The sequence below is a fragment of the Zonotrichia leucophrys genome, chromosome 5 (assembly GCF_028769735.1).
Source record: "Zonotrichia leucophrys gambelii isolate GWCS_2022_RI chromosome 5, RI_Zleu_2.0, whole genome shotgun sequence".
Taxonomy (NCBI): Eukaryota; Metazoa; Chordata; class Aves; order Passeriformes; family Passerellidae; genus Zonotrichia; species Zonotrichia leucophrys.
In genome coordinates, this window is record NC_088175.1 from 7,619,387 (window position 1) to 7,645,767 (window position 26,381).

Consider the following 26,381-nt stretch of genomic DNA (forward strand, 5'->3'; position numbering starts at 1 on the left):
AACAGAAATTCACATTGTATTTTAAGTGAAATGCAGTCATAAGTGGAAAAAATATGGGGTTTTCTATTATTAATCTTATTAGTGCTTTCTTTAGATCATTTTTATCAGCGTTGTCATCAGTGTTACAGAAATACTTTAGATCCTGTTTAAAAAAAAAATTAATTTGTTATTATTCCTCTATACCATCACAGAAGGTCCAACTTCCAAAAGAGCTTGCAACTTAAACAGAAGAACTGAGACATGCTGGAGAAAGAAAATACACAGACAGTGAATTGCAATGATATTTGTATTTAGAACAGATTTTGGGACAGGTTTGTAGAGGAAGTGGAAGAAAAAGGAAAAGCCGGTCATAGGAGAGGAGAATTAATAGCAAGAGGAGAAGGGGTGGAGTACATCAAAGATGAAAGAGCTGGGGGGAAAGGGATTGAATCAGTAACTAATTAGTCATTTATTTAGTGGGAGCATTTAGATTAATACCTTAGGAGTGATGAGAATGTTAATGTGGTTTCCAAGTGACATGATGTAGGTGGTTTTCAGAAGAAAACATAGCGTTCATTGTAAATGTATAAGCTGAATTTTTCTTAAAGATCACAGATCTCTTCCTCCACCCACACTGTTCTTACACTTCTTGATTTCATCTATTTGCTATGAAATGTATTCATCTTTTTAGCCACAGTCATAAGATTCAGGTTTAGGAGAAAAAAACCAAACTTGATCAGTGGAAGCAAAAGATCACATTCTGCGTAGAACTGGTCATATCAAGTGTAAAATTGTGTTCTCCTACATACAGATTGGAGAGCTCCTGTCAGTTGCCTATGAGCATTAAGTTTGTCCTTTAAGACCCTGGCTTCTTAACATATGTTGATGTAAGAGATGATACACTTCCCTCTCTGAAGCAGAGGGGTAAAGGACTTAGGCTAGGCAGTCAAGCTAGGAACAGAAGTTGCAAGCCTCATTTGTGTGCATCCCACTCATCTGTCCTCCCTTTTGATGCAGCCAAGGAATGTATCCCACAGCCACCTACAATACTCACCTCTCCTTGCCCTTTGCATGGCTTGAGAATTCCCTTGTCTTCTCCTTGTCTGCCCTTGTTTACCCATATGTATCCTTCTAATACAGATTCTAGATCTGCACCCCTCTGCCATCTGTGCCTGTGTATGCCAAGTAGATGCATGGAGGGGTAACTATTATGTAATAATGAGAACATAATGTAATTAATATCTGCAAGGATCTGAATTAGAGAAGATGCAATGTTAAGATACTGAAGTAAAATGTACTGAGTCCTTGAAGCAAAGTTGAACTTGGAGCGATAACTATTGCTGTGGGAATTCTTAACTTGGTTGATATGTAAAGTCTGGCAAATTTTTGGGTACCTGGTTTACTGCTCTGTAAAGTAAAAGTAGTAGCTGAAGCTATTCTGAATCCCAGAGGAGATGAGGAGGGTGACAGAGCATAGCAGGGATTCTGAGGCTACTGGAAAAGAAAGTGAGATACACATCCAGAAGAAATCAGATTTCATGTGGTCTGCATCATGTAGGATAAATTTTTTAAGTCCAGCACAGTTAAAAATTAACATAGTGTTTACTTAGCTCAGTGATCATATTCACAGTTTTGTAACAAAGGTTGCAATTTGCATTTTTACCCAGTTAGAGAGAGGGAGAGGTAGGTGTCTTTACAGTGGTCAGTGACAGAGCTTTTAATTTTTTTTCCTATCAAATCTGACTGCAGCTCTATGTAGCACTACAGTGAACTGAGGGGTTTGTTAATGATTAAATTGAAGTTTTTTTCTGACCTATTATTTGGAAAGATCTGTGTTTTATCATGCAAGCTTGGCATTGCTTCCATAACAAAATGTGGTCCTGTGATGAAGTCAAACTCTCTTATACCAGAAGTATTAGGTTTCTTAAATAGAATACTAAAGCAGTCCTGGTTATTTTTTAAATAAAACAACAAAAAAGCATTCACTTTGTGCAGTTCTTTAATACTTCTGGGGTTTTGTGTGGGCTTCTCATGGTTACCTTCTAAAGCTGTTAGGTAAACATGATCACTTTTTAAAGCTGTAAGTCAAAAGGAAGTGTATTTTACAGCTCATTAAAATATTGTTTTTGTGTGTGATGTGGAAACCAGTTCAAAGTCTGACCCAATACTGCTCTTTGATAGCAGTATTAGGGAGATGGATCATTTACATCCCTCGCTGCCAGTTTTGGCATGATTCTCTTTGTCAAGCCAGCTGATACACTATATTTGGAAATGTGGCTGTGTTCTGTATTACTAAGCTTATTCATCATTGCTGTCAGTGTACTCGCTCTTTGGAAAATGCTTTCAGGAATTTTCAGCAACGTTCATTTGAAAGAAAACATGGCATAGTACTTAAAAGCTATTCACCAGAATACAGCCAGAAAGCCAAACTCAAAAAGAAAAAAACCCTCCAAATTGCTTTTCCACTGAAATGTGTGCTACTTCTTCAGACATCCATAAAGTTTGTGATTCATCTGAAGGATTTTTTGTTTTGCTTCACCACATGTAGTACTGCTATATTTTTTAATATATATATATATATATATATATATCTTTTATATGTGTTTATTGCTTTTTCTGCTGTCATTCAGGTACTGCCAAACACCCCTTCCTTTCATTGCTGTGTCAAAAAGAGGGTTCATTATTTCTTTCTAAACAATATTTTTAGTCACTTGCAGAAAAAAAACCCAACTTCTTGTCTGAAATTTTATTTAAAATAAAAAATATACTGGGTTTTTCTCCCCCCTGAAGTTACAAATATGTCATGGAATTCTAGGACTTTTTTAAAAATTGAATTGAAATTTAACTCTATAATCTGTTTCATGACCTGAATTACAAAGGTAGTTTCACAAAGGAAGCACACTTACTTTCTCCATATTGGGTCTTCTGCTATCATTATAATCATCATTTGCTGGTTAAATACAGCAGAGCACTCCTTAACTAAACTTTTTCCCAACCAAGAAATTGGATGAAGTGTTCTGTTAGATTTCAGAAGTTTTGAAAAAACATTCATAATCTATTTTTAAATTCTTTATTTCATACGATATAATGTGTGACTTTTTAATGATACATAGACTTCACAGTGCTGGTATTTGGAATTCATTTTGTAGACAGCTGTGTATAGCAGCAAATCCTTTCAAATTATGGCTCTTGCTAAACAATACAGCTGTCAAATGCATTAGGTTTAAATAGTTATATCTGTTTCATGTAACTGAGCAGTGAATGAAGATGAGTATGTAGGAAGTAGAAACCTGTTTTTCTGATTGGGAATTGGATACAAAAGTACAGTTTTGATCAAGGTAGATGATTCCTTAAAAGGAAATACTTCCTTAACCAGATATCCCAAGATGTCAGTCTGATGGTTTTGCTTTTTTTTTGTGTGTGTAAGAGAGAGACTTGCTGATTTAATCATGCATGCAGAATATTTTCTCTGTAGAAATTCTGATGGCTAAGAAGCAATAGTTAGACAGGATGCATGTATCAAAGGAGAGAGCAGAGATACAGATCTTATTTCATATTCATATACTGGTAGCAGTATACTGAAAAAATGCATTTCTGATTATGGTGCCATCAATCTTATGAGTTGTGTTCAATGAGCTTGTTTTTTCCTATGGTATGTTTGCTGAGTGTTATTTGAACATCAGTAGTAGCTGAGACATATCTTCTGTTAGCCTTGAATTTCTTACTTGTGTAGAACAGATTTCAGCTAGATTTCTGGTGTTGGTCTCTGAAACAATATTCATCTAGGGTAGCACTATAAATACAAAGCATTGTTCAAATTTTCCTTTTCATTTTATTTGGGAAGCTGAAGGTCACATCCTCTGAAATCAGCTTTATCTTTAGACATAATTCTTGCCAATACTTTCATTGGAATAATGGATTATTGCTACTAACGTGTTTCATACAAGGAAAAATTCAAAAATTGATGCTGACTGTGTACCATATTTGAACAGCTTTATGTATTGCTGTGTTGTTTTTCTGAATCCACAGTGGCACTTTTCATGTCTCCATTTGTAAAATGTGCACAGTTTTCTTTGGTTTTTTTCTTCTCATAAATTTACTGATGGATGTTTATATTTCAAGCAGATTATTCCTCTCAATACAACTTTAAAATAATAATGGAAAGAAAAAAGCATGCAGTATATTGGCAGTTGTTTATACAGAACATTTGCTAAGATTGTTTTTCCCCAGTTTATTGATCAGTTAGCTTGCTTTATTCTTGGAAATGAGAAAACAAAATCCTTCAAAATAATTTCATTTTTTTTCAACATGCATATCTTAATACTTATGAATATCTTGATATAAACTATAGGTTATCATTTCAAACTTTTATAATGAAATATACAGTGTATGAGTAATTTTCTGATGATTCTAAAGATGCAGGGACTTGTGCTTAGAGGGAATGTAGAAAACATTTGTATGAATCAAGACAGAACTGTACTGTTCTTGCTCTTAAAATTTTGGACTCCATCTACAGTCCTGCTATTGGATCCATTACAGACCCATGTGACTTGATTTTTCTCAAGAGCTGAAGAGTCTAAAAGAAATGTAGCAGGATGACATATAGGAGAGTGGAACATGCAACAGGTGATGTGCAAATAAAGTCTTTGTGAAAGATGTACCATGAAAAAACTCCAGGGGGGTAAAGAAAAAAACAAACCAGAAGGAAGGACTGTATAATGGGAATACCATGAAAATAAACTCTAAGTTAATTTTTTCTTGGTATTCTTTATTTTTGTCTCACACTGCATTATGGCAGGTTGACCTTTCATATGGATCTTATTTCCAGTGAGCACTATTATAAATTCAACATGGATTGCATAATGAGCATTACTGCCCCCTTCATCTGTGCTGAAAAATATTAAGAAGTCTCATATCAAATGTAACTGTTTGTGGTAGAGCAGCACCTTTCAAGGGGATGTCCAGTGTTCACTCACAAACATCAAGAGACATGATCAGACAGCGGTTCTCACATTGAATCTGTGGCATCTCTCCTTACCAGCTGCATGTGTGGGCTTTTCATGGTAGAAACTCTATTGGGAAAGTAAGTAATGTAGCTCGGGGGGGACTGATAAAATGAAGCAGCACAGGTGGGTTGTTTGAGCCTCTGACATCTATCTGTCAGAGAGTGCTAAAATCAGGGGATGTGGATATGCTCCAGGACTTCCCAGTTTGTGTGTACTCAGAGCTAGTTTTGTTCTTGCTCTATGTTTAATGTCAGAAAATGAAAGACTCAGATTCTTTGCCTTCCCTTTGGAAAACACCTTATAGTTTTGCCTTACTTCCCTTTTATGAGGTGTTGCTTTTCAGTCCGTTTTGAGCTCCTTTAATTTTGAGTTAATAAGTTACCAGTGTTAACTTAGCTTGCTCCCTGATCATTCAAAGTTACTATTTAAAATAAACCTTGGGTTTGGTAGCTTCTTGTTCTCTCTAATCTTAATGGAAAAGGAAAGCAGCCAGATTATATACCTTTCTTACTAGAATTTTCAGCAGCTGGTCAGTACATTGCAGTGTTAATACCAGTTGCCAAAGAGCAAAACTTTTTGGTAGCATATGAGAGGAAACATGTAATTTTGGGTCAGCTAACTACAGTGACCAAGGATAAAGTTATTTCTTTTATATATACAGAATGTTCAGAACACCTGGAGCCTAAAGTACTGTTTCTGTACAGTGACTTGCATTTTATGGATGTTACTGTGCAATGTGTTGTAACTTTAGGCTGCTGTGGCTGTGGTGATCTTGATGATTTAGGCTGATGTTTGAAATATTTGAGATGTCTGAAGTTGTGAACATGACTGTCTCTCTCCCATCTCACTGCAAAGTAACTGGACATAGAATCTTCTGTGCTGTACAGGAAGATATTATTTACTGTACAGACTACTAGTAGATGTGAAGACTTCAGTTGCAATAACATGTGGAATTGTAAGGAAGAAAACTAGATCTGGAGATTGAGAGGCTCCATTTTTTGCTTTAGCTTCAAAGTTAAATCAGGTTGCTTAGGGCCTTGCCAAGTCAAATTTTTAAATTCTCCAAGGTTGCTTGGAGATGCTGTTAAATCTCCATCCTGTTCAGTGCTCAACCATCCATCCTCAGGGTGAGGAGTTTCCTTATGGCTATGTGGAATTTCCTTTGAGACATGGTGTGTCTGTTGTCTCTTGAGTTTTTGCTGTGTTTTCCAATAAGAATCTGCCTTCACCTTTGCATAATTCCCTATCACATAGATGAAGGCAGTAGTGGACTCTCTTTCATCTCTAGACTGCACAAATGTTTCTTTCATCTTACGTGTTAGCCCTTTTAGTGGCCTTCCTCTGGATGTGCTTCAGTTTGCCAGCACCTCCTGCTGTGTGGGGCCCAGAGCTGCAGCACTGGGCATGTGGCCTCACCACTGCAAGCTGAGGGGAATAATTGCTTCTCCTGACCTGCTGTTTGTGTTCTTGCTTATGCAGCTCAAACTGCAGTTAGTTTTCACTGGTTTGTGGGTGCTGCCTTTGTTGAACTTGCTGTCTCCTAGAGTCTCCAAATCCTTTTCTACAGAGCTGCTGCTGGTCCAGTCTGCAGCTATGATGGTATTTTCCTTCCCAAATGCAGGATACTTTATCTTTGTATAACTTAAAGTCACTTCTGGCTTCTGCCTCCAGTTAGTTGGGATCCTTCTGAATGCTGCTCCTGCCCTTCAGCATGTTGACTGCTTTCCCCATTTTATATTGTCTGTAAATGTGTGAGGATCCTTTCTGTTCTAGCATCCAAATCTGGTGATTATTGGCTGGTATTGTCTACTGAGAAATACTGCACCTAATCTGTGGGCATAAAGGATTATGGACCAAAACTCCTTGAACTTCATAATTCAAGGAATTATTTGCCTGCCTATTCAGTCCATGTCTCCTCAGTTTGACAATTGAGGTGCTATGGAAGATAATGTTAAAAACCTTGCATATGTCAAAGCACTGGCAACCACCAATTCTCCCTAGTCCATGAAGCCACTTGCTCTTCTGCTTAAGGCAGTGCAGGGTTTGCCTTTAGAAGTCTGTTTTCTTATTCCAGTCACATTTATGTCCATCATGCCTGGAAATAACTTCCTTTTAGAACTCATTCTACATTTGGTACAGCATGTGAGGTGAAACTCACTGATTTCTAGTTCTCTGGATCCTTTACTCTCTGCTGCCTTCACCTTGCCTTTCAGTTGGATTTTGTTTGTTTGATTTTAAGTTACCAGTTTCCTGTCATGAGCAATTACCATGACTTTTCTAAGATGGTAGCCAGCAGCCTTCCAGAGACATCAGCTAACTTTTTTAGTACTTTGGATGTTTCCCATCAGATCCTAGGTACTTGCATAGGTCCAGCTTACCTAGATAGCTTTTTGATTTGGTTGCTCCTCTCCCTCAAGTTTTGCTAAATGCAGAAATATGGTAAACCTGATAGCAGCACTTAGTGGTAAAGACCATGCCCAAAGTGTCGGGTGTCTCAACTTTTTCTGTACCTTTTATCACTAGGTAGCTTCCTGATTTAGCAGCTGAATTACACTTTCCCCAGAGTGTTTTTTGCTCATGGTGAAAGCTTTTCTTCTTGCCTTTCACATTTATCCTCAATATTGGCTCCAAACAAGCTTTGGCCTCCCTCTTTCATGCTCTGCTTGCCCAGATAGTGCATCTGTATTCTCCTCCATCTGGCTGTCCCCAGTTCCAGTTTACCTCTGTTTCATTTGAGCTCTGTCAGTGAGGAGTCCTGTGCACAGTCAGCTGGCCTCCTGCTCTTTGGTGCTCAGAGAAGAGAGTCCAGGAAGATGACTGGCTGTCATGGACTCATTTGTAGCCTCCCAAGTCATTCTGCTTACCATTCCCTGAGCAAGCCCCAGCTGCAGTGAGTCCAGAGCCTTTAGCCTGCTTTTTTCCTTCCTTTCTTTTCTCAAGACTTCGCTACGATTTCACAATTACTGCATCCGAGGCAGTTGGCTGTCTCATGTGTAAGCAGTTCTTCCTTATTCATGAGTACCAGATCCTGCTCAGCCCTTCCTCTAGAAGCCTCTTCAGTGCCAGCATCAGACATTGCTCCCAGTGCATGTGAGAAATTCCCTGGATATTTCACACCTTACTACAATGCTGTTCCAGGAGGTGTTGTGTGATTTAAGTCCTGCAGGAGGACAAGGGGCACTGAATATTGGAATACCAGCCTAAGATGATGTTTCATTTACTTTGGGAACTGAAAATAAGTTTTCTTTAACTAGTTGCCTTGAATTAGAAGAAGCTGCAGCAAAGACATACAGATGGTATTTTGATTTTATTTGAAATTGAATACTTAATTTTCAATTCATTTTGAATTACTATGTAACATACAGTCAAAATACTAATTCAGCTGCTATTGGCCATGCAGCTGATGAGATAAAATAACCTGGTTTTCTATAGCCTGAATACTTTGGAATCCATAATATTTGTTCACAACTAATGAATTTGCATGTGATTAGAATAATTTTTCTTTTTGTCTCTAAGATTTCTAGTTTCTAATTACCCTGAAGTAATTAATATGCAACTACATGAAATACTACTTCAGATTGCACTGTATAGCTCTTATGTTCAGGCCATGCACATATACTTGCACATATATATGTGTGAGAAATAATTTTCATTCTTTTCTTTTTCATGTGACTAGTGAAAGAAGATCTTGTTCATTCATACTTATCATATTTTGTTTCATTGTAATTGGTGACAGTGTGCTTCTTAATCTGTTTTAGTTGGAAGATGGGGAAGAAAAGCCGAGTAAAAACTCAGAAGTCAGGTACAGGAGCCACAGCGACAGTATCTCCAAAGGAAATGTTGAATCTAATTAGTGAATTATTGCAAAGTAAGTTTTGTTTTTATGCCTCTCTGGGAAAAGGGATGCTTTTCAAACCACACCAAAACATTTTCTTGCAGAAGCTAGTGAGTTGTATTTTTTCTGTTGTAAATGACCAAGCTTGCTATTTCAGAGTGCTTAAGGTGCTTTGAGATACATACTAAACTACTTCTGTTAATATATGCCACCATTGGCTTATTTAAATGGGTATTTATTGGACAGACCATATTTGTGGCAACGTTTGGCTTTTCATCTGAATACAAGCATAAATACTGGGTGAGATTAGATTTTTAAACAACCAGATAACTTGGCATTGAAGCTTTGTCAAAAATGTTTTTCTTGTAACCTTGAAAAATTACCCTGTTTCCATTCATCACTTGAACAGTACTTTGAACTGATACTAGAGTAGGGAAATTAACTGTGGGAATCAGTAATACAATTCAGTTCAACTGCACAGATATTTTTGTTGCTTAGATAAATTTGTTGTTGTTGTTGTTTGGAAACTTTTCGTAGTGCTTAGATCTTGTGTATATACCAAAGATTGTTTCACTTGTTGAGGAACTTGGAACTCATCCATTATTTCTAGTAAATATGAAAAGCAGAGCATAATTTCATACAATGATGCTAAAATACTATTGACTCTTTCTACTGTCATTAGTAACTGTGCTGTGGTAACAGTTCTTTTTGAAACACAACTCCAGACTTTCATATTCTGGACACATCTAAGTGTTGCCTTAGAAAAATTAAAATTTTTCCTAGCATTGCTCATGAGGAGGAGACAAGGAGTTGGCAAAGCAATTTGATGCTTATGCTACAATTGGCCTCTGCTTTGCTACCAAAAATAAAATGTGGATCTAATTTGCTAAGCAAAGACAAGTATCAGCTGTTCTTTTTGTCAAGCTTCCATATTTTATTCTATGCTAAGATTTTTCAAATCACTTGAGCAAGGTAATCTTCAGCTGTCCACTTGGATTTACATGGCTTAGATCAAGAAATCCACACACTGACATTTAGAATATTGGCAGAGACACTGTGGATGTAATCTAAAGCTGAAGCATGGCTTTGTGTTCCTTTACTTGTCCCTGCAGTACTTGTGCATCTATGAAAACAGTAATGACTAGGCAGGTCAAATGTATGTACCAACAAATTTCTCAATTATTTAAGGTATTCTCTGTGCTATTATTATCTGCTTTCATTACAGCAAGAGTGATGGCAAGCAGGGTAATGTAAACAGAGTGCTTTGCTTGAATTATTGAAAACAGACACTTTTTTTGTTGTTTGTCTTATCTGAGATATTATTTACTTAATGGCCTGGTTGTTTACTTTTTTTTCTTGCCAGCTCTTTAGACATTTGCTATTTCTTATATCTGAAGGAATATTAAAAATAAGATAAGTTATAGTGTTAAGATTTCAAAAGTCTAAATTAATTACACACACATATATATATGTAATTAATTTACATATATATATATATATACATACATATATATATATATATTTTCAAAATGTACTTAATTAAATAAAATATTTTCATTTCCAGAATGCAGCAGTCCTCCCCCAGGTCCTGGTAAGGAATGGGAGGAATATGTCCAGATCCGTTCGCTTGTGGAGAAAATCCGCAAAAAGCAGAAAGGTAAATGTGAAACACTTGCAGTGTTTCTGAAATGTTCAGGTGGGCTTCAACACTGGCATTAACCATTTTAATACTCAGAATTCTGAATGATTATGACAAACAAATGATCCTGTGAGAATTTTGTCTGAAAAGTAGAAAAAGGAGCTTGAAATTGTTTTCTCATCACCATCTGAAGGACTAGAAGTAACAATCCTTAGAGAATAATTGGCTGCCTTGGTTCCTTGTGGCATGGTCTGCTGCTCTGCCTCTATAAATCTGAAGATTCTAAAGTTAAATTTGTAACTGTTTTACATTAAGGCTTTACTGAATGTTGAAACAGTTTCAGCAAGACGACATCAGGACATCAAGTGATGACAAAAGTCACAAAATAAATGCAGCAGCTAATAAGTCTCTCTGCTCTAAATGACGCACATAATCAAAATAAAGAAATTATTGTAATATCACAGTTCATGAGGAATTTTATTACCAGTTTTCCAAAGTTTAAGGTATGCTTTTTTTTCATACTAGACCAGTTTTCTTCTATTATGGTATGTAACCTCTTGCTGTTGATAATACTTTTTTATATTAATTTTTTATGTTTGGAGGCATACTCTAAAAAATCTTTTTCATATAATTTTAGTAAAAGTAACTTCTTTTATGACAGATATATTTTAATGACTGAGAAATAACTTGCAATTAATAGATTTGAGCTGGATGTACCTGAAAAAGTCCTAAACAATTCTTCCTTCTCTGATATTTATACAGTTATAGCAAGAAAGCCAGACTACATATAGATGGAGCTTGACTAGTTCATGGTGTTACTTGATAAAGCAAATACTTAATTTCCCTTTTACACCTGTTTTTAATATATTTTGACTGATGCAAGGAGATCTGACTCCATGAAAGGACTTAACACACCTCTCAACATCAGTTTTTGGTAGAGGCTGTATGGAAGAATAAATGATGCTCTTTCAGTGACTGCATTCTGTAGTGATGTAGATGTGAACTTGATTCATTTTTAACTGTGCCATGACTTGGTATAAACTTACTGTACATGTGCAGGTTTTTATGATGTAATATAATTGTTAAAGTAAGTCATAATTCAGGTTAATAAGAGCAGAGTTAGCACTGGGGTTGGCCTCTCTGAATCTTTCTTCTGCACCAGAAAGATTAAACTATCCACAGGGAAGATGCTGCTGGCAGAGATGGTAGAATTAGTGTAACAGTATCATGTTAATAGGGCATAGTTTTTTCCTTGGAAGATACAAAACCTACTAACCACACTGCTATTGACATACAAGTGTCTTTGCATGTAACATTTTTACATACATAGTGAGCAGCAAAGGTATGATGTCTTTCAAGACTATTTTTAATAGAACATAGTAGTTCATCTACAGAGTCTTCTAACTCAGTAAAGGGTTTAGATCTAATAATATATAATTAATATATATTGCCAAAAATGTTATACTTTGTGCTTTTCTTTACTAGAACATGGGGTTGCAGGATGAACTAGAATGATCTTCAGTATAGAAAACTCTTAATTTGAAAACTAATTTTTTAAATTTTTAAAATTTTCCTTGTTTGACTAATTAGCAAAATCTTAAATAAAGCTAATTTTCAATATAGATTTTCATCAGAACAGCTTTATTTTGTTTCATGTAGAAACTTTTTATTTCCCAGTGGTGCTTATGACTTAAAGGAGGTGATCTTCTCTTTAATTTGGAAAAAATTGGGAAGTATTGGTCCACATTGTATATGAGAAACAGAAGTAGAATTTTAGAGATGCTTAAAGAATGGTCCCAAGTACAAACTGGATGTTCAAAGCTTCCAGTAGTCTTAGGCAGTAGCAAAAGTTGGAAATCACAAGAGCAAAATCTTGGACAGTGTAAATACCTACCAAGTTCTGTAGAAACTATGCAAGTAGCTTTACTATGTTTGTGAGGGCATTATATTAAAAAAATACTTTGCAAATGCTTAATAAATTTTTATACTGCATCATCAAAGATAAATGTTTTAAATGATGCTTGCATTTTTAAGTTAACTACAGATTTGTTTGGTTCTGGGCCTTGAAATGCAAAATTTGGAGGCAGGAGGGGGATATTTTAAATACACTAATGCTACTTGCCTAAAATAATTTTGATCTCAAAATGTGTTTTGTTCTCTGTGCTTAGCCAAAATATCTTTGGATGTAAAGCATCTTGCTGATAACATTTTGTCACTCATAAAATGGCCTGAGCATTTTGGGGTTCTTTGTACTCATTTAATGTTATCTAAGTTTGGGTTGAAGAGAACACACAGAGGCAAAGAGGTACAAAAGGAGCTGGCTGAGAATAGCCAGGAACTATTACAGAGAGATTCAAATGCATTCACAGTAGAAGAAAGCTGAGGAAATGAATGAGGCTTGTGATTCCACTGGTGGACCACATGCTGTTGGAGAATTAAAGTGTAAAAGTTTGGATGAGCTCTGTGATGTCAGGAGGGTGATCCTTAGATAGTTTAGATCTATCCTTAGATCTATCCTTAGATATTTTAGTAGATCCATATGCTACAGGAAAAGGCTAACTGTCTTATATGTGAAAGAAGGAACTCAAGATCTGTTTATCATCAGTTGCAGTGCTGAATTAATGAAATTGCAGCTTGCCTCTCAAATTCTTCCTTGTCTGTATCAACATGTTGTGGTGATTGCATTTATCATTGATATTAAGATTGGAAATATTTTGGCTTTTATTAAAAGGGAAAGAAGAGGAGAGTTTCATATTTCATTACTGCTCAGTTTGGGCAGTTGCATTTTTAACATGACTGGTAAGCCATTTTGGCACAATAATGAATTTGATGAAAATTGGGTATGACATTTATATAATATTGAGTAATACTTAACAGAGACCAGTTCTGACTCAGTTTCTTCAAAGTAGCACTGCTGTGAGATAGCAGATAGCTTTTAACATGGGCTTCTATACTGAGCTCTTTTATCTTTCTGGATCCTCTTATTTCTGCATTTGTTTTTCAATAAATTGTGTATATAGGTTTGTCTGTTGTCTTTGATGGAAAAAGAGATGACTATTTCCCTGAATTGATAAAGTGGGCAACTGAAAATGGAGCATCCACAGAGGGTTTTGAAATAGCTAACTTTGAAGAGGAGGGATTTGGCTTGAAAGCAACAAGAGAGATAAAGGTGAGCATGTGAACATTTGACTTAGATTAGAAAATTGTGTTTGGTATCTGCAGAGCTCTGAAATGCTCACCCTTTTCCCCCTTTTACCTGCTTATGCTGTTCTGAAACACTGCACTTGAGAATAACATTATTGATAAAATATTGGTTTTGATGACTACTGATAGTACTGTGAATTTTTAATCAGTCTTTTACACTGATGTATCCCTTTATTCCATGTTTTCTAACTATTTAGTCTCTTCTTTCATGTCCCTTTTAAAGAACTGAACAAGTTTTTTTTGTCTGAAAAAGAATATTTGCAATACCTATTTAGCCTCTTCTCTTCTTCATTCATGTTCCTTCTTTTAAAGAATTGGTCTTTTTGTCTCAGAAAGAAGTGTTTGAAATACCTATTTTCCAGTGAAAATGAAACAATCCCCAAATGATGATATTATGATAATTTTAAAGGATTTTTTTTTATCATCAGATAAGGAGTATAGACACACACAGAGTTAGGTAACTGTTAAAAGCTAAGCATTTAAAATTGTGTCTTTCCATTCCCATTTTTAGCTGGGAAACAGGTTTGAAGACCAATCAGCCGTTGTAGAATGACTGTTAGAAAATGAGCCCTATATAATCATTTGAGAGCTTCATTAGCACACAGTTAATACATTGATAAAAATCCTGATCAGTTCTGCTAGAATAAAAACAGCCAATATGAAAAAACTCTACTGTGAGAAAATATGGGATATGTAATTATTAGGAAGATAATGTGTCTGATAGCTTTAAGTTTGTGCTGTACATTTAGCAGTTCCAAAATGGGAGGGCTTTATTTTGTATCTGAGTGCCTGTTTTAAAGTTTTGTGTAATGCAGATTGAAACACTGCTTACCACAATGTGAAACACAGGTTGTTTGTTGAATTTGCAGTGGAAGAGAAGGAAGAATTTTGATTCAGAATAATTTTGATTTAAAAAAATAATGTGAACAACTTGTAATTTAAAGTTGGTGTATATTTGAGACACTTGGCATACAATATAAATGCTGGCTGACCCTCTATTGCATTTCTTTCCTTTCTGTAGGCTGAAGAATTGTTTCTGTGGGTTCCTAGAAAACTGTTGATGACGGTTGAGTCAGCTAAAAATTCAGTTTTAGGTAAGAGCTCAAGGAAGTTCTTAAGAAAGAAATTAATATTTATGGGATGTTTCAGTAGGAGACTTTCTTTTTTTAGCTGATCTTCTTTATTACAGGGCTTGCTTATCATGCCAACCATCAGGTTGGGAATACTTAGAAACTTGAAGTGTCAGTGGAAAGAATTTAATTTCCCGGTTAGTTTCTGGCTGAGTGCACTGGATATCTTCCACAAGTGTTTGTGTTATTTTGAACATGTATTATGTAGCTTGTATAGTACTTGGAGATAAAATGTTCTGAGGTATTGAGAATATTGTTCTAGTTTTGTAATGCAGTTGTACACGAGGCATTTGCTGTGTCAAAAATCTTGCAGTATAATAAATGTAGGCTAAATATTTTAGAAACCTGAAAAGCTTTTTCTTTTTGTTGAGTGCTTATCTGTTATTTAATCATGTTAATTTAAAGTAAATCTAGAATGATATTTTCCATGGAGAACCAATTTAGTTCCTTGCCTTTCTTGGTTGATTCAGGATCTCTGTATTCTCAAGATCGAATTCTTCAAGCCATGGGCAATATAACATTGGCATTCCATCTCCTTTGTGAGCGAGCCAATCCCAACTCTTTCTGGCTGCCCTACATCCAGACTCTCCCCAGTGAATATGATACTCCTCTCTATTTTGAAGAAGATGAAGTACAGCATCTTCAATCAACTCAGGCCATACATGATGTTTTTAGCCAATATAAAAATACAGCTCGACAATATGCCTATTTCTACAAAGTTATTCAGGTAAGAATCTTAAATATAGTATATACATGTAGTTCTCATGATCCTTATTGTGGAAGCTGTGAAAGCAGTGATGCTGAATAATAGTACAAGTATATTGCCCTTGAAAGTCTGAATCATTAAAGCAATTTCCTGCTGTTTTTTTTTAAACTGCTGTTGAAATTTTGCAGTTCTGTAGGGTTATAGATGTATAAAAAAGTATTTAGGTGGTTGAGAGAAGTGATTATTGCCCTTTGTTTAAAAATGACTGAGGCTTCATCTGGAATACTGTACAATTTTGGGCCTACCAGTGCAATAGACACATTGACAAACTGGAAACTTGTTGATAAACTGGACTGAGACCAGGGGAGGACTATTAAGATGTAATTTGCTTGAGCCCTTTATCTGTATGGGAGACCAAGGGATCTGGATTTGTTTGTTTTGGGGAAAAGGAGATTAGGAATGATCCAGTCACTGCTTTCATCTTGCTATTGTTAGCCAGTCTCTAGAAGTTTGTGGGTTGCAAACTTTTCTATATGACCTGCAGAGATCTGCAACCTGTGCATGCTTGTATGATTCTTTGAAAACTGTGTAATTTACACTTAAAGTAAAATTATAATTGTTAATTGACAGAATAAAACCATTGCATATGTTGTATTTCCAATGAACTGGATTAACTGTTGTTTTCAGTTCTGTTTAGTGTAATTATTTTTAATTGCTTTCAAATACAAAGATAAACCCATCTGGTAACAGTTAGGGTATGGAGAGGCTTGAGATGGGTGAACTTTTCATTGTGTTCTGAAGTGATGATTTAAACCAAGTTTCTGACAGAACTCTGTTAGTCTGACTGATATCTGGATATAATGTTGTAGTGAATGTTGATGTGTTGTTCTCAAGGTAGTGCTCAATGTCCAGATATTCAAAGCTTTTTGTGGCACAATCTGTATAAACAATGTATGGCTCTGTGTACTGAATCTCCACAAATGTGTGACCTAGAGACATTTTGTTTGGCCGTGAGAGAGGTCAGAAGACACAAGGCAATTCTGTTCTCCTTTAGTGTTATCAGAGTTCCAAAGCTGTTCTGTCAACTGTTTTAATTTAACAAAAGTTACATTATTTTGTGTAGCTGTTTGGTGTTTCAAGAACTGAATATGTTTCGAACACAAATTCAGTTTATGGAGTATAAGGAGCAGAGGGATGCGTTTTGAAAATTGAGGTAATTGAAAAGGACTGGTGAAAACCACATCAGATGCACAAGGAATAAGCTAGAAATAGTGGAAGGGATATTGGAAGGGAACTGAATTCTTCCTTCCAGGTGTCAGTAGAGGAAACAATAGTTCAGGCAACTTTTTTTCTTGCTGTGGCCTCTCCTGGACTGCCAGTCCACACTTGGTCTTCCAGCCTTCACTTAGTTTCTCAAAATATGCTGCCTGATCAAACAGAGCTTCTAAATGTTGGGCCTTAGAACATTTTTTTCACCCTAAAAGGGTCTTCTGGTTTTAACAAGTTATTAGTGGAATACTGTGTAACATTATCCAATTCTTCTAGCTGCTATTCTTGCTCTTGCAGCTCTTTTCAGAACTGAGTCAGCTGAACTATCACTGACCAGTTCCTTCATTTTCACTAATCCTGCACCAGTACTATTATGGGAGAGGTTGTGTGGCTGCAACATTAGTTTTAAAAAAACTCTGAAATGCAGAATGGTCAGAAAATGAGATCAATTTTTTTTTTGTTCTCCTGACAAATGCTTTTATTGCTTGCCTTGTGTTCTTGTTACATATCTTGTTCTATAGCTATTGTTTCACATTGTTGAACATGAGATGAAGGTAGATCAGGTAGGATTCATTTGCTTTATTTACTTTACTGTGCAGAATGAGAGGTAATAAGTATTTAGTTAAATTTTAAGTGGGCCCTGGTTATTTGGTGCCTTACTACTGCACTGCCATGTAACCACAATTTCAGCTGAATGTTTCTTCACTACTATTCAGCAAATAGTGCTGTTCACATTAGAAAATCAAATGAACTCAGTTGGCTCCAGGAATGCCAACTGTATGTATTGGGCAGCTATTATTAATGTTTTTGATGAAAACTTATGGAAAAGTTTAAATTTTTGATTTCTGCTTCTGCTCTCAAAAATAAGAGCCTGTAATTTATTAAATGGTGGAGGAAAGGAGTTCATAGAGGAAAAAATAGAAGTCTCTTTCTTCCCTAAAACAGTACCATTTTTCCTTATTCATAAAAGCTGAAATTAATTTTAGTATCAGCTTGCATGTACTCATATCATGTTTTGAACAAAATTGACCCACAAAATACTAATGCTAAGGGTAATTCATGAGCAGATGGAAAAGGGAAGAAACAGCGAAAGAGAAATTTTTCATATAAATGAAAAAAGCAAAGCAAACCCACTTGTCTATGAAAGGCAGTGTACTCTGCAAGCTTGATTAAATGAGGGTATTTTCGATTTTCATATAAAATCATTTCATTCAGTATTACTACTGCTTTAGTAGAAGTGTTTAAATGAAAGCTGTCCTGTGTGACCAGGATTTTCATATTGCTTTCAATATGCAGACTAATTTTTTTTAAATAGAAATACCTTTTAAAGTATATATTTTTAAGCACAGATACATTTTTTATAATACAAAAATCTTAAAACTATGTTTACTTTATTGATAGTTGTTCTACTGTGGGAAGTAATGCTAGCAGCATCCTGAAATAGAAGCTGGGGTTTTTTGCTAATTGAAGATACTAAAAAAAGGAACTACTTTGTGCAGACAAAATATTCTAACTGCAATATTTTTAGTCTACAAAATATTTCTAATGGTGGGAGGAATAAAAGGGTTAACAGGTCCTGTCTTCAAATGCTTCTTTTTCTTTCCAAATAGGATTGCTAGACTGCTTATAAAATAATTTGGCTTCTGATGGTGAGCAGTTTCAAACATGGTTTGAGAAGTGCTGCTCTGTTTTATTTCCTTAGCTTCTCCATGAAGGGTGAGTGCTGCAGTTCTGACTCGTTCTCCAAGTGCTTAGTCTGGCTACACATGAAGAATGGGCAGATTTATGAATTTCACAGCTGTTGCAAGCTAAACTCTAGTCTGGTTTGATAAGCAGAAACAGGTGGGATGTTGAGCAGACAAAAATAAACTCTTGAGCATGTTAGCCAGGCTCTATAAACCACACTGACACCTCTCTAAACATATGTAATTTGATAACTAAAAAATAGTTAAAAGTTGTTGCAGATGTACTTCAGTGGTGCATTTGGCCTCTGCATTGGTATCAAAATACAGGGAATGCTCAAAAGATTATTTTCATTGCTGCAGACTTGTAGTTTGCAAGATTTTTTTATAGTTTGTTCCAAAGAGAAATTCTGTAAGCTGCGGGGTTTTGCCTTCTCAGGAGAAGAGAAAGGAAGGTATGCCTGTGACTTCCTTAACATTTATGAGCACCGCATGCCTGCAGAAGGGTGAACAAAGCCCACATATTTATGGCTTAACGTTAAAAATTTTTTGTCCACTGAAATGTGGTAAGATAGACACAAGAGGGAGCCATATAGTTTACAGACAATCACAGTTAGATCATATTCCTAAAGAAAATACAGCCAAGTTTGAAGCTTTTTTAAAAGAATATGCAGTGGTCTTTGTGTTTAATTTTCAGGTGCATCTCTATGCCTGTTTGTAGTCAGTTACAGAGAAGTTTTTGTGAATCAAAACAAGATATGAAGACAAGGAATGCACTTAGAGAAGGTGGAAGGGTCCAAACTATTTACATTTTGAACATGATGAGTTGGAAAGCAGTGTTGTATCTTTCCCCCAGCTGCAGTAAAGGCTGCTACTACCTGCCTAAATAAAAGACAATTTTATAATAACTTTAGTTGCCTTTAAAAATATTTGAAGTGGTAAGTCCAAAACCAGCAGACCATTAGCTAACCATAGCTTTTGCCATGGCTGTATGCATTCAGTGACACTCTGTAAGTAAGTAGTATCTCTACGAAGCTGTTTCTCATGTGCTGCAAAAAACACCAGTTTTGTGGGACTGTCCAGAATGACAGTTTGGCATTGATGTACACAGTGTTTTCAGCCTGTAGTCTTTGGACCACTGAGGGACCACATTTTTTTTCCTGAAGAGCAAGTTATCAGTCTGGAATAAAAAAAACAAAAGACCTGAACCTCAGCCAATATTGTTGACAGTTCAGTGGGCCTCTGCTATAAGGCCTAATCAGGAGGAAGAAAGAAGTGAATGAGGACTTCTACAGATAGCTAAAAACAGCCTCACATTTGCAGAGCCTGGTCCTCAGTGGGGACCTCACTCCAGTATCTGTTAAAGGAACAGCACAGCAGGGCATGAGCAGTCCAGGAGGTTTGTGGAGAGCTTCCTCAGCCAAGCAGTGGAGGGGTCAATGAGGAGAGGTGCTGCTTGCATTCAGGGACCTCATACTTACAAACAAAGAAGGGTTTGTTAGAGATGCAGAGGTTGAAGACAGCCTTGGCTGTAGTGACCATGAGGTGGTGGATTTCAGGATCCTGAGAGGAGCAAACAGAAAGGTCACGATGCTGGACTTCAGGAGAGCAGTATTGGCTACTTCATGGACCTGCTTGGAAGAGTCCCATGGGATAAGGCTTTGGAGAGCAGAAGGATCCAAGAAAGAAAACATGGTTAGTATAGATAGAGCACCTCCTCTAAGTTCAGGAGCAGTTCATCCCAAAAGCAAGAAGTCAGGCAAAAGTGCTAGGAGACCTTCATGAATCAGCAAGGAACTCCTGGCAAAAACTCAGACATGAAAAGCAGGCATAGGAAGGTGAAAGCAGGGACAGGTAACTTGTAAGGAATATGGAGATATTGGCCAATCATCCAGGGATGTGGTTAAGAAACCTAAAGCCCAGTAGGAATTGCATGTTACAAGAGATTTCATAGGTGATCAAGAGGGTTTCTGTATGTACATAGGTGACCAGAGGAAATGTGGGCCTGCTGCTGGATGGAGCAGGGGACTGTGACATAGAACATGTAAAATGGGAGTACCAAATGCCTTCCTTTACTGGTAAGACTGGCCTTCAAGAGTTGCAAGTACCAGAATGCCATCTAGATGTGCCTGGACAAGCTTGAGAAATGGGCTATTGGGAACCTCGTGAAGTTCACCAGGGGAAAGTGCAAGGTGCTGCACCTGTGTTGGGGCAACTCATGCTATCAATACAGCTGTGGGCTGAAGGGATTAAGAGCAGCCCTGCAAAGATGGACTTTGGGAGTGCTGGTGAAGGAGCCAGCCATGTGTGCTTGCAGCTCAGAAAGCCAGTTGTACCCTGGGCTGCATCAAAAGCAGGGTGGCCAGCAGGTTGAGAGAGGGAATTCAATCCCTCTGCTCTGGTGAGATCCCACCTGGAGTACTGCACCCAGCTCTGGGGTCCCCAGCACAGGAAGGACATGGAGAGATTCCAGAGGATAGCCACAGAAATAATCAGAGGGCTGAAGCATCTCTCATGTGAGGAAATGCTGAAAGAGCTGGCCTTGTTCATCCTGGAGAAAAAAAAAGGGAGGTCTTAAAGCAGCCTTTCCATAGTTAAAAGGGGTGAAAAAGACGGTGACCAACGTTTTAGCAGGGCTTGTTGCAAGGACCAAGGGTAATGGTTTTAAAATGAGGGTTGATTTAGACTAGGTCTAAGGAAGGTATTTTTTACAAAAATAGAGGTGGAACACTGTCACAGGTTGCTCAGAGAGGTTGTTGATGCCCTATTCCTGGAAACATTCCAGGTCAGGTTGGATGGGGCTCTGAGCAACCATGATCCAGTTGAAGATGTTCCTGTTCATCACAGCAAGGAGTTGGACTAGGTGACCCTTAGAGGTCCTTTCAAAGCAAATTTGATGACTCTCAGTGATCTTTGAGCGATGATTTCCCAATCATCTTCCCATGATGACTGGGAGACTTTCCTGAGGATTGGAAGAAAGCAAACTCACTCCTATCCTCAGGATAGAAAGATCATTCCAGGGAACTACAAGCCTGTTATCCTCACTTCAGTTTCTGGTAAGGCGCCATCCAGTGGGACTTTGACAGGCTGGAGAAATGGGCTGCTAATGGATATTTAGCAAGAAGTGCAAAGTTCTGCGCTTGGAGTGAAATGATCCCATTATTATGTTGAGGGACAAGCTGAGTATGAGCCAGCAATGTGTCCTTGCAGCCAAAGGGCTAATGGCATCCTTGCTGCATTTGATTGCTGGCAGCATGTTGAGAGAGGTGATCCTTCTCCTCTGCTCAGCACTGGTGATGCCACACCCAGAGTACTGTGTCCAGCACCGGGCTCCCCAGTACAAGAGAGATCAGTTTAATTCTAAAATTCTTACTGAATGAAGAAGGCAAAGTCATCCATTTAAGTAACATTTTAGCAAGTAAACTTACATACTTTGACTCACTTTTATGTTTCTTTGCAAAGTTAATGAGCAAATACTTGCTTTCTTTTCCTTCTGTCAAGCTCCTCTTACTCGAGACAGAAGCTGCCCCATGAGTCACACTCTTTTAAATATTTTTTTAAAATAGAATTTGGTAGAAGTTGTTACAATTTTTAGGTATTATCTGTAGTCTGATTTGCTTCCAGCATTTCACAGGAACACTGTCAAACAGTTTTCTGACTAGGGTGTATTGACATCTGGACACTGTGAAAGTGTTGTTGTAGTCCTGTTGTGAATACAAGCTTTGCAGTAATCTATCCAAAGATGTTTTTATCTGTTTGTGTGCAGTACTGGACGGAGAACTTAATTTCCTGGAGGCTGTAATCCCTTTTGATCAGATACTAAATTTCATATATTCATATAAAATTTGACTAATTGATTTAGCGTGAATGAAATTCTAAAATTCAGTCATTAGCTGTTGGGGACTGGAATGTCATTTTAGTTTGGATGTCTACCACATCGAGTTCTAGATTTCATCATAGCATCTTTAAAATCTGGTACTGTGTGTGACTTCAATATTGGGTATATTAGATGAGATTTCACATCTCTAGCATAATTTTTACACCAATTTTTGAAGTTGTGATGATACTTTCAATGTGACTTATGCTGCTCTTACATTATTTTTCTGTGTTGTTTTTAATCTATCCTATTCCAATAAGCATATGATTTTCCAGGTCAGCGTGAAGTAGAACATCTGGTGTCTCTCTGTACTCAGCTTGAAGATACCACCATTTAACTTTTGTGTGCTAAATGTTACTTGAGTTGAATGCAGACAAGTATACTGTCTTTTAAAACACCCTATTGAAGTAATCAGAAAATTTTATTATTTTTAAGTTGATAATAATAGAGTAATAATTTTTAAGCGGATACTAATAGAGTAATAGAGAATATTTTAATGCTTCCAAAGAGATCAACCAAAATGCAGTCAAAAGCAGATGTATTTGAAACAGAAATTCAGTTTTGTTTCTGTACCAGGTAGGTCTTCAGAATTTTCAGTTTTCCTCCCTGCTTGATTTATACTCATTGGCATACCAGTCAAATAGCTTTTTTTCAGAAATTATGTCAGCGACACTGTGAAAAATGAGTGGAAGAAAGATGGCACAGTTGTAAACCCTGTAAAATCTTTCCCTTTTTGTTACTTGTCTACTATGCATGTCACCTTAAGGAGAGATTTAAAATTACATTGAGTGGGCAGTTGCAAAGGTAAAAATAGTGTTGCTATATAATTTGCTTTGTCTGTGTTTCAATGCCCAAGTTGTTCTTCTTGATCAATAATAAATAAATAGGCAGTTAATAATGAAATATATTTATGCTTTTCTGTGTTTTTCCTCTCTGTGAAGGCCAAAATATTGTATTAATCTGTTTTGCTGGCAGCAGATTGAAGATTGACAGTATGCTTGTACTGTACCACTTAGTGTAGCTACTGTAAGGTGGTTTAGACTTTGCAAATGTGTGCCAAATTCCTGATTTTTGTGTCACTTCTGGTATATCCCACCCCCGGCCATGATGACAGGAACAGCAGATCCTGGGGCTTTGTGGGGCCATTCCTGTGGCTGCCCCTCTCCATGGCAGAAGCAGCTCCAGGCTTTGCTGGGCTGAGTCTGTCCGAGGCAGGCAGATGAAGAGCTCGAGTCCTTGCGTGGGTGGGAGGTTCTGCTGCCTTCTTCCCCCGTTCCTTCCTTGCCTTCCCCGGGAACACGGCGACAGCTCTGGGCTTGGAGCCAGCCGGACACAGGAGGAGGTGTTGGGCTGTTCAGGCAGCGTTTGCTCCTCAAGCAGCTGTTCCCTATCTCCTCCAAGGGAAAGGTGGCAGGCCATATGGAGGCATCCTGTGGTCCAGATTCAGACGATGGGCACCAGTTGGACCATGCTGGCCTAGATCGGAATACAGGCACATCCTGCTTGGTGTCTGCTATTTCTTAGAGTCAAAATGATTCAAAGTTGGAGGACAGACAGGATAAAACATATCTTTCATTTTGGATATGGATGTTATCTTTCATTGTACAGACATTGTTAAGATCTCCTAATCAGCAGGTTTTAATTTATTTTATATTCTGAATGGATTCTGCTGCAGTGGCCTAAACGCCTGCTTTCCTCTGGAGAAGCAGAGATGTACTTCAAAGCGTATGTGCCATGCAAAACAAAATTTGTTTCTGCTTAGTTTAAACCACATTTGGGAGGAATAATACATTCTCTTAGTTAGTAGTATGGGCTTTTAAGGCATTTTTTTGAAGATGGTGTTCTCAACCAATCTCCTAGTTGAGAATGCAGATAAGCATCTCTTTTTACAGCCAATAGAGTGGAGACAGTTTTTTGTTTGCTTTTCTGTTAGTAGCCTTTTTTTAAACTGAGTTGCACTTTGTGGGACATTTGAGTCTATCCCCACGGATATTGTCTGTGTCTTTTGTGGAAGTGAGTGCCTCAGCAGACATCAGGAGATCATCATGCACTTACAAGTATACTTTCTCATATAAAGTTTGTACTTATTGTGCAGATTTAATATTTTTCCTGATATAACAGCAGTTACAAATGTTCCATAAATTTAAAATATTATAACAAGCTGATGCTTCTTAGAGCGGAATACTCAAAGGATATATTCTTTAAGCACTGCAAAATTATACAGGGTACTTATCTTTGTTAAAATTAGTAATTTAACTAAATTACAAAGTAGATTATCCTCTTCAGTCAGACCCAATGCTAATACTCCACACAGTAGGACATTGATATGTTGCTAAGTAAACCAAAGTTTATTTTCTTGTACTGTTGTTTGAATGCGGGTTGAAGAGGAAATGGTAGGTTTTTAGTTTTGGATGTGTGTGTCGCTGTAGCCCCAGTACCTGTCATTCCAGGACTTACCACGGCCTGTGGGAGCTTGGTTATGAGGTGATCGTGATCCAGACTTCCACCTAAGTGGCTCCTGATAGGATTTGTTGGAAAACTTGAGTAATAGAATCACAGGTAACAAAACTTGACTATAGTGCATAATATTGATGCTTGTTAGCAAACTCTTTTGTTGAGAAGTGGTTGTGAATTGGAAACACCATTTCTGTCCTTTCAAAGCAGTTCACTTCAGGGCTTCCATCACAGCATTTTATTTGTGGCTTGTGATTCACAAAATAGTGGAGTTCACTAATAGTAGAGTTGTGGGATGGATTTGTGCATGAACGTAGTTCCTGGGCGTTGCACTAAACAGAATCATAAAGTGTCCAGAGTTGGAGGGAACCCACAAGGATCATCAAAGTCCAGCTCCTGAAATTAACAAGGTAAAATGTTTCCTGAAATGAAAAATGCTCAAGGTAAAATTTGTACCTCAGGAGGAGCCTATAGAGGAAAAGATGTGTCATGATATACAAACACAGACCCCTGCAAGGAAGCAGGGTTTTGTAGCTATCTTACTGTATCTGTGTGAATGAAACACTGCAGAATGAACCTGTAAATAAATCTAAGGCTCAACATGAATAGTCAACTCAAACTTTGCAAGGAGATTTACTACAGGAAATAGTGGAGCTCATGTGTCCTTCTGTCACGTGAACTGCTTTGGGAAGGACTCAGGAGGCTGTCTCATTACAAAACATAGTTTCTCTTACTTCAGCCCAGCTTCTCCCATTTCAGCCCTTAATGGGACTGCACTCAGCTCTAAGTGATTTTGTGAAAGGACAAAAAGTGGTATAGAGAACTTGGTCACTTATTTAAATGCTGTGTCTGAGTGTCTTCTGTTTTGGGAAAGATTAATATTTCAGAATTGTGTATGTATATGTACACACATACAGAATAAGTAGTATTCTGAAATGGAGTAATCAAGAAGTGGATGTTAAGGAGTCCATGGCTGTCTTGCCTCTATTTAAAAAAGGAGATGGCACAGGATTGGAGGTGGGGTACTCATTTCAGTCAGTTCAGAGTTGTTTCTGTGTATCTGTCTACCAAACAGTAATATCCACATTGTATGTGAAGTGGGTTGTCAGTCCTTCAGACCCTTGAGTTAATAGTTAATGATTTGAGTTGTCTGTTGTGCCACTGCTGTCTCATTAACAAAGAACAATTTTGCAGGTAGAAGGTACAGAAAAAGGGACTGCACAGTTAAATTCCATTGCACCAGAAGGAGTCATTCCACTTTGCTTCCGCTGTGTGAATCCCCTTATAGTCTGGAACAGTGCTTTCTTGTGTATATTGGCTGAAAGTAAATAAAAATTGCTGACATAGAGAATTAAGCAAGAATATTATTTAGATTTAAGAAGTTTCAATCCTGTAGTACCTTTTTTATATTAAGATTCATTCTATTAGGTTTTGCAAAGTAGAACTATCTTTTTTTCTGTTAGGAAAATCATATAATGGCATGAGTATGGGAACATTATTCCTAGCACTTTATGAATTGGCCTGTTTGAAAATTCTATAGCATGCTTCTGTAGTTATAAATTGTTGTTACAAAGTAAAATAATCTTTGGCTTTGTCTCCT

The 26,381-nt window shown here is 37.2% G+C and overlaps 1 protein-coding gene across 1 annotated transcript in view; it reads left to right on the plus strand.

Annotated features, from left to right (window-relative positions):
* SETD3 (SET domain containing 3, actin N3(tau)-histidine methyltransferase) overlaps positions 1-26,381 on the plus strand; it is a 59,529-nt gene that overhangs the window by 14,747 nt on the left and 18,401 nt on the right. Inside the window, exons 2-6 of the mRNA XM_064714557.1 lie at positions 8,744-8,853; positions 10,385-10,477; positions 13,480-13,628; positions 14,685-14,757; positions 15,264-15,520. Coding sequence (XP_064570627.1) covers positions 8,751-8,853; positions 10,385-10,477; positions 13,480-13,628; positions 14,685-14,757; positions 15,264-15,520 — 675 coding nt within the window. The 5' untranslated portion in view covers positions 8,744-8,750. The remainder of the gene's footprint in view (positions 1-8,743; positions 8,854-10,384; positions 10,478-13,479; positions 13,629-14,684; positions 14,758-15,263; positions 15,521-26,381) is intronic.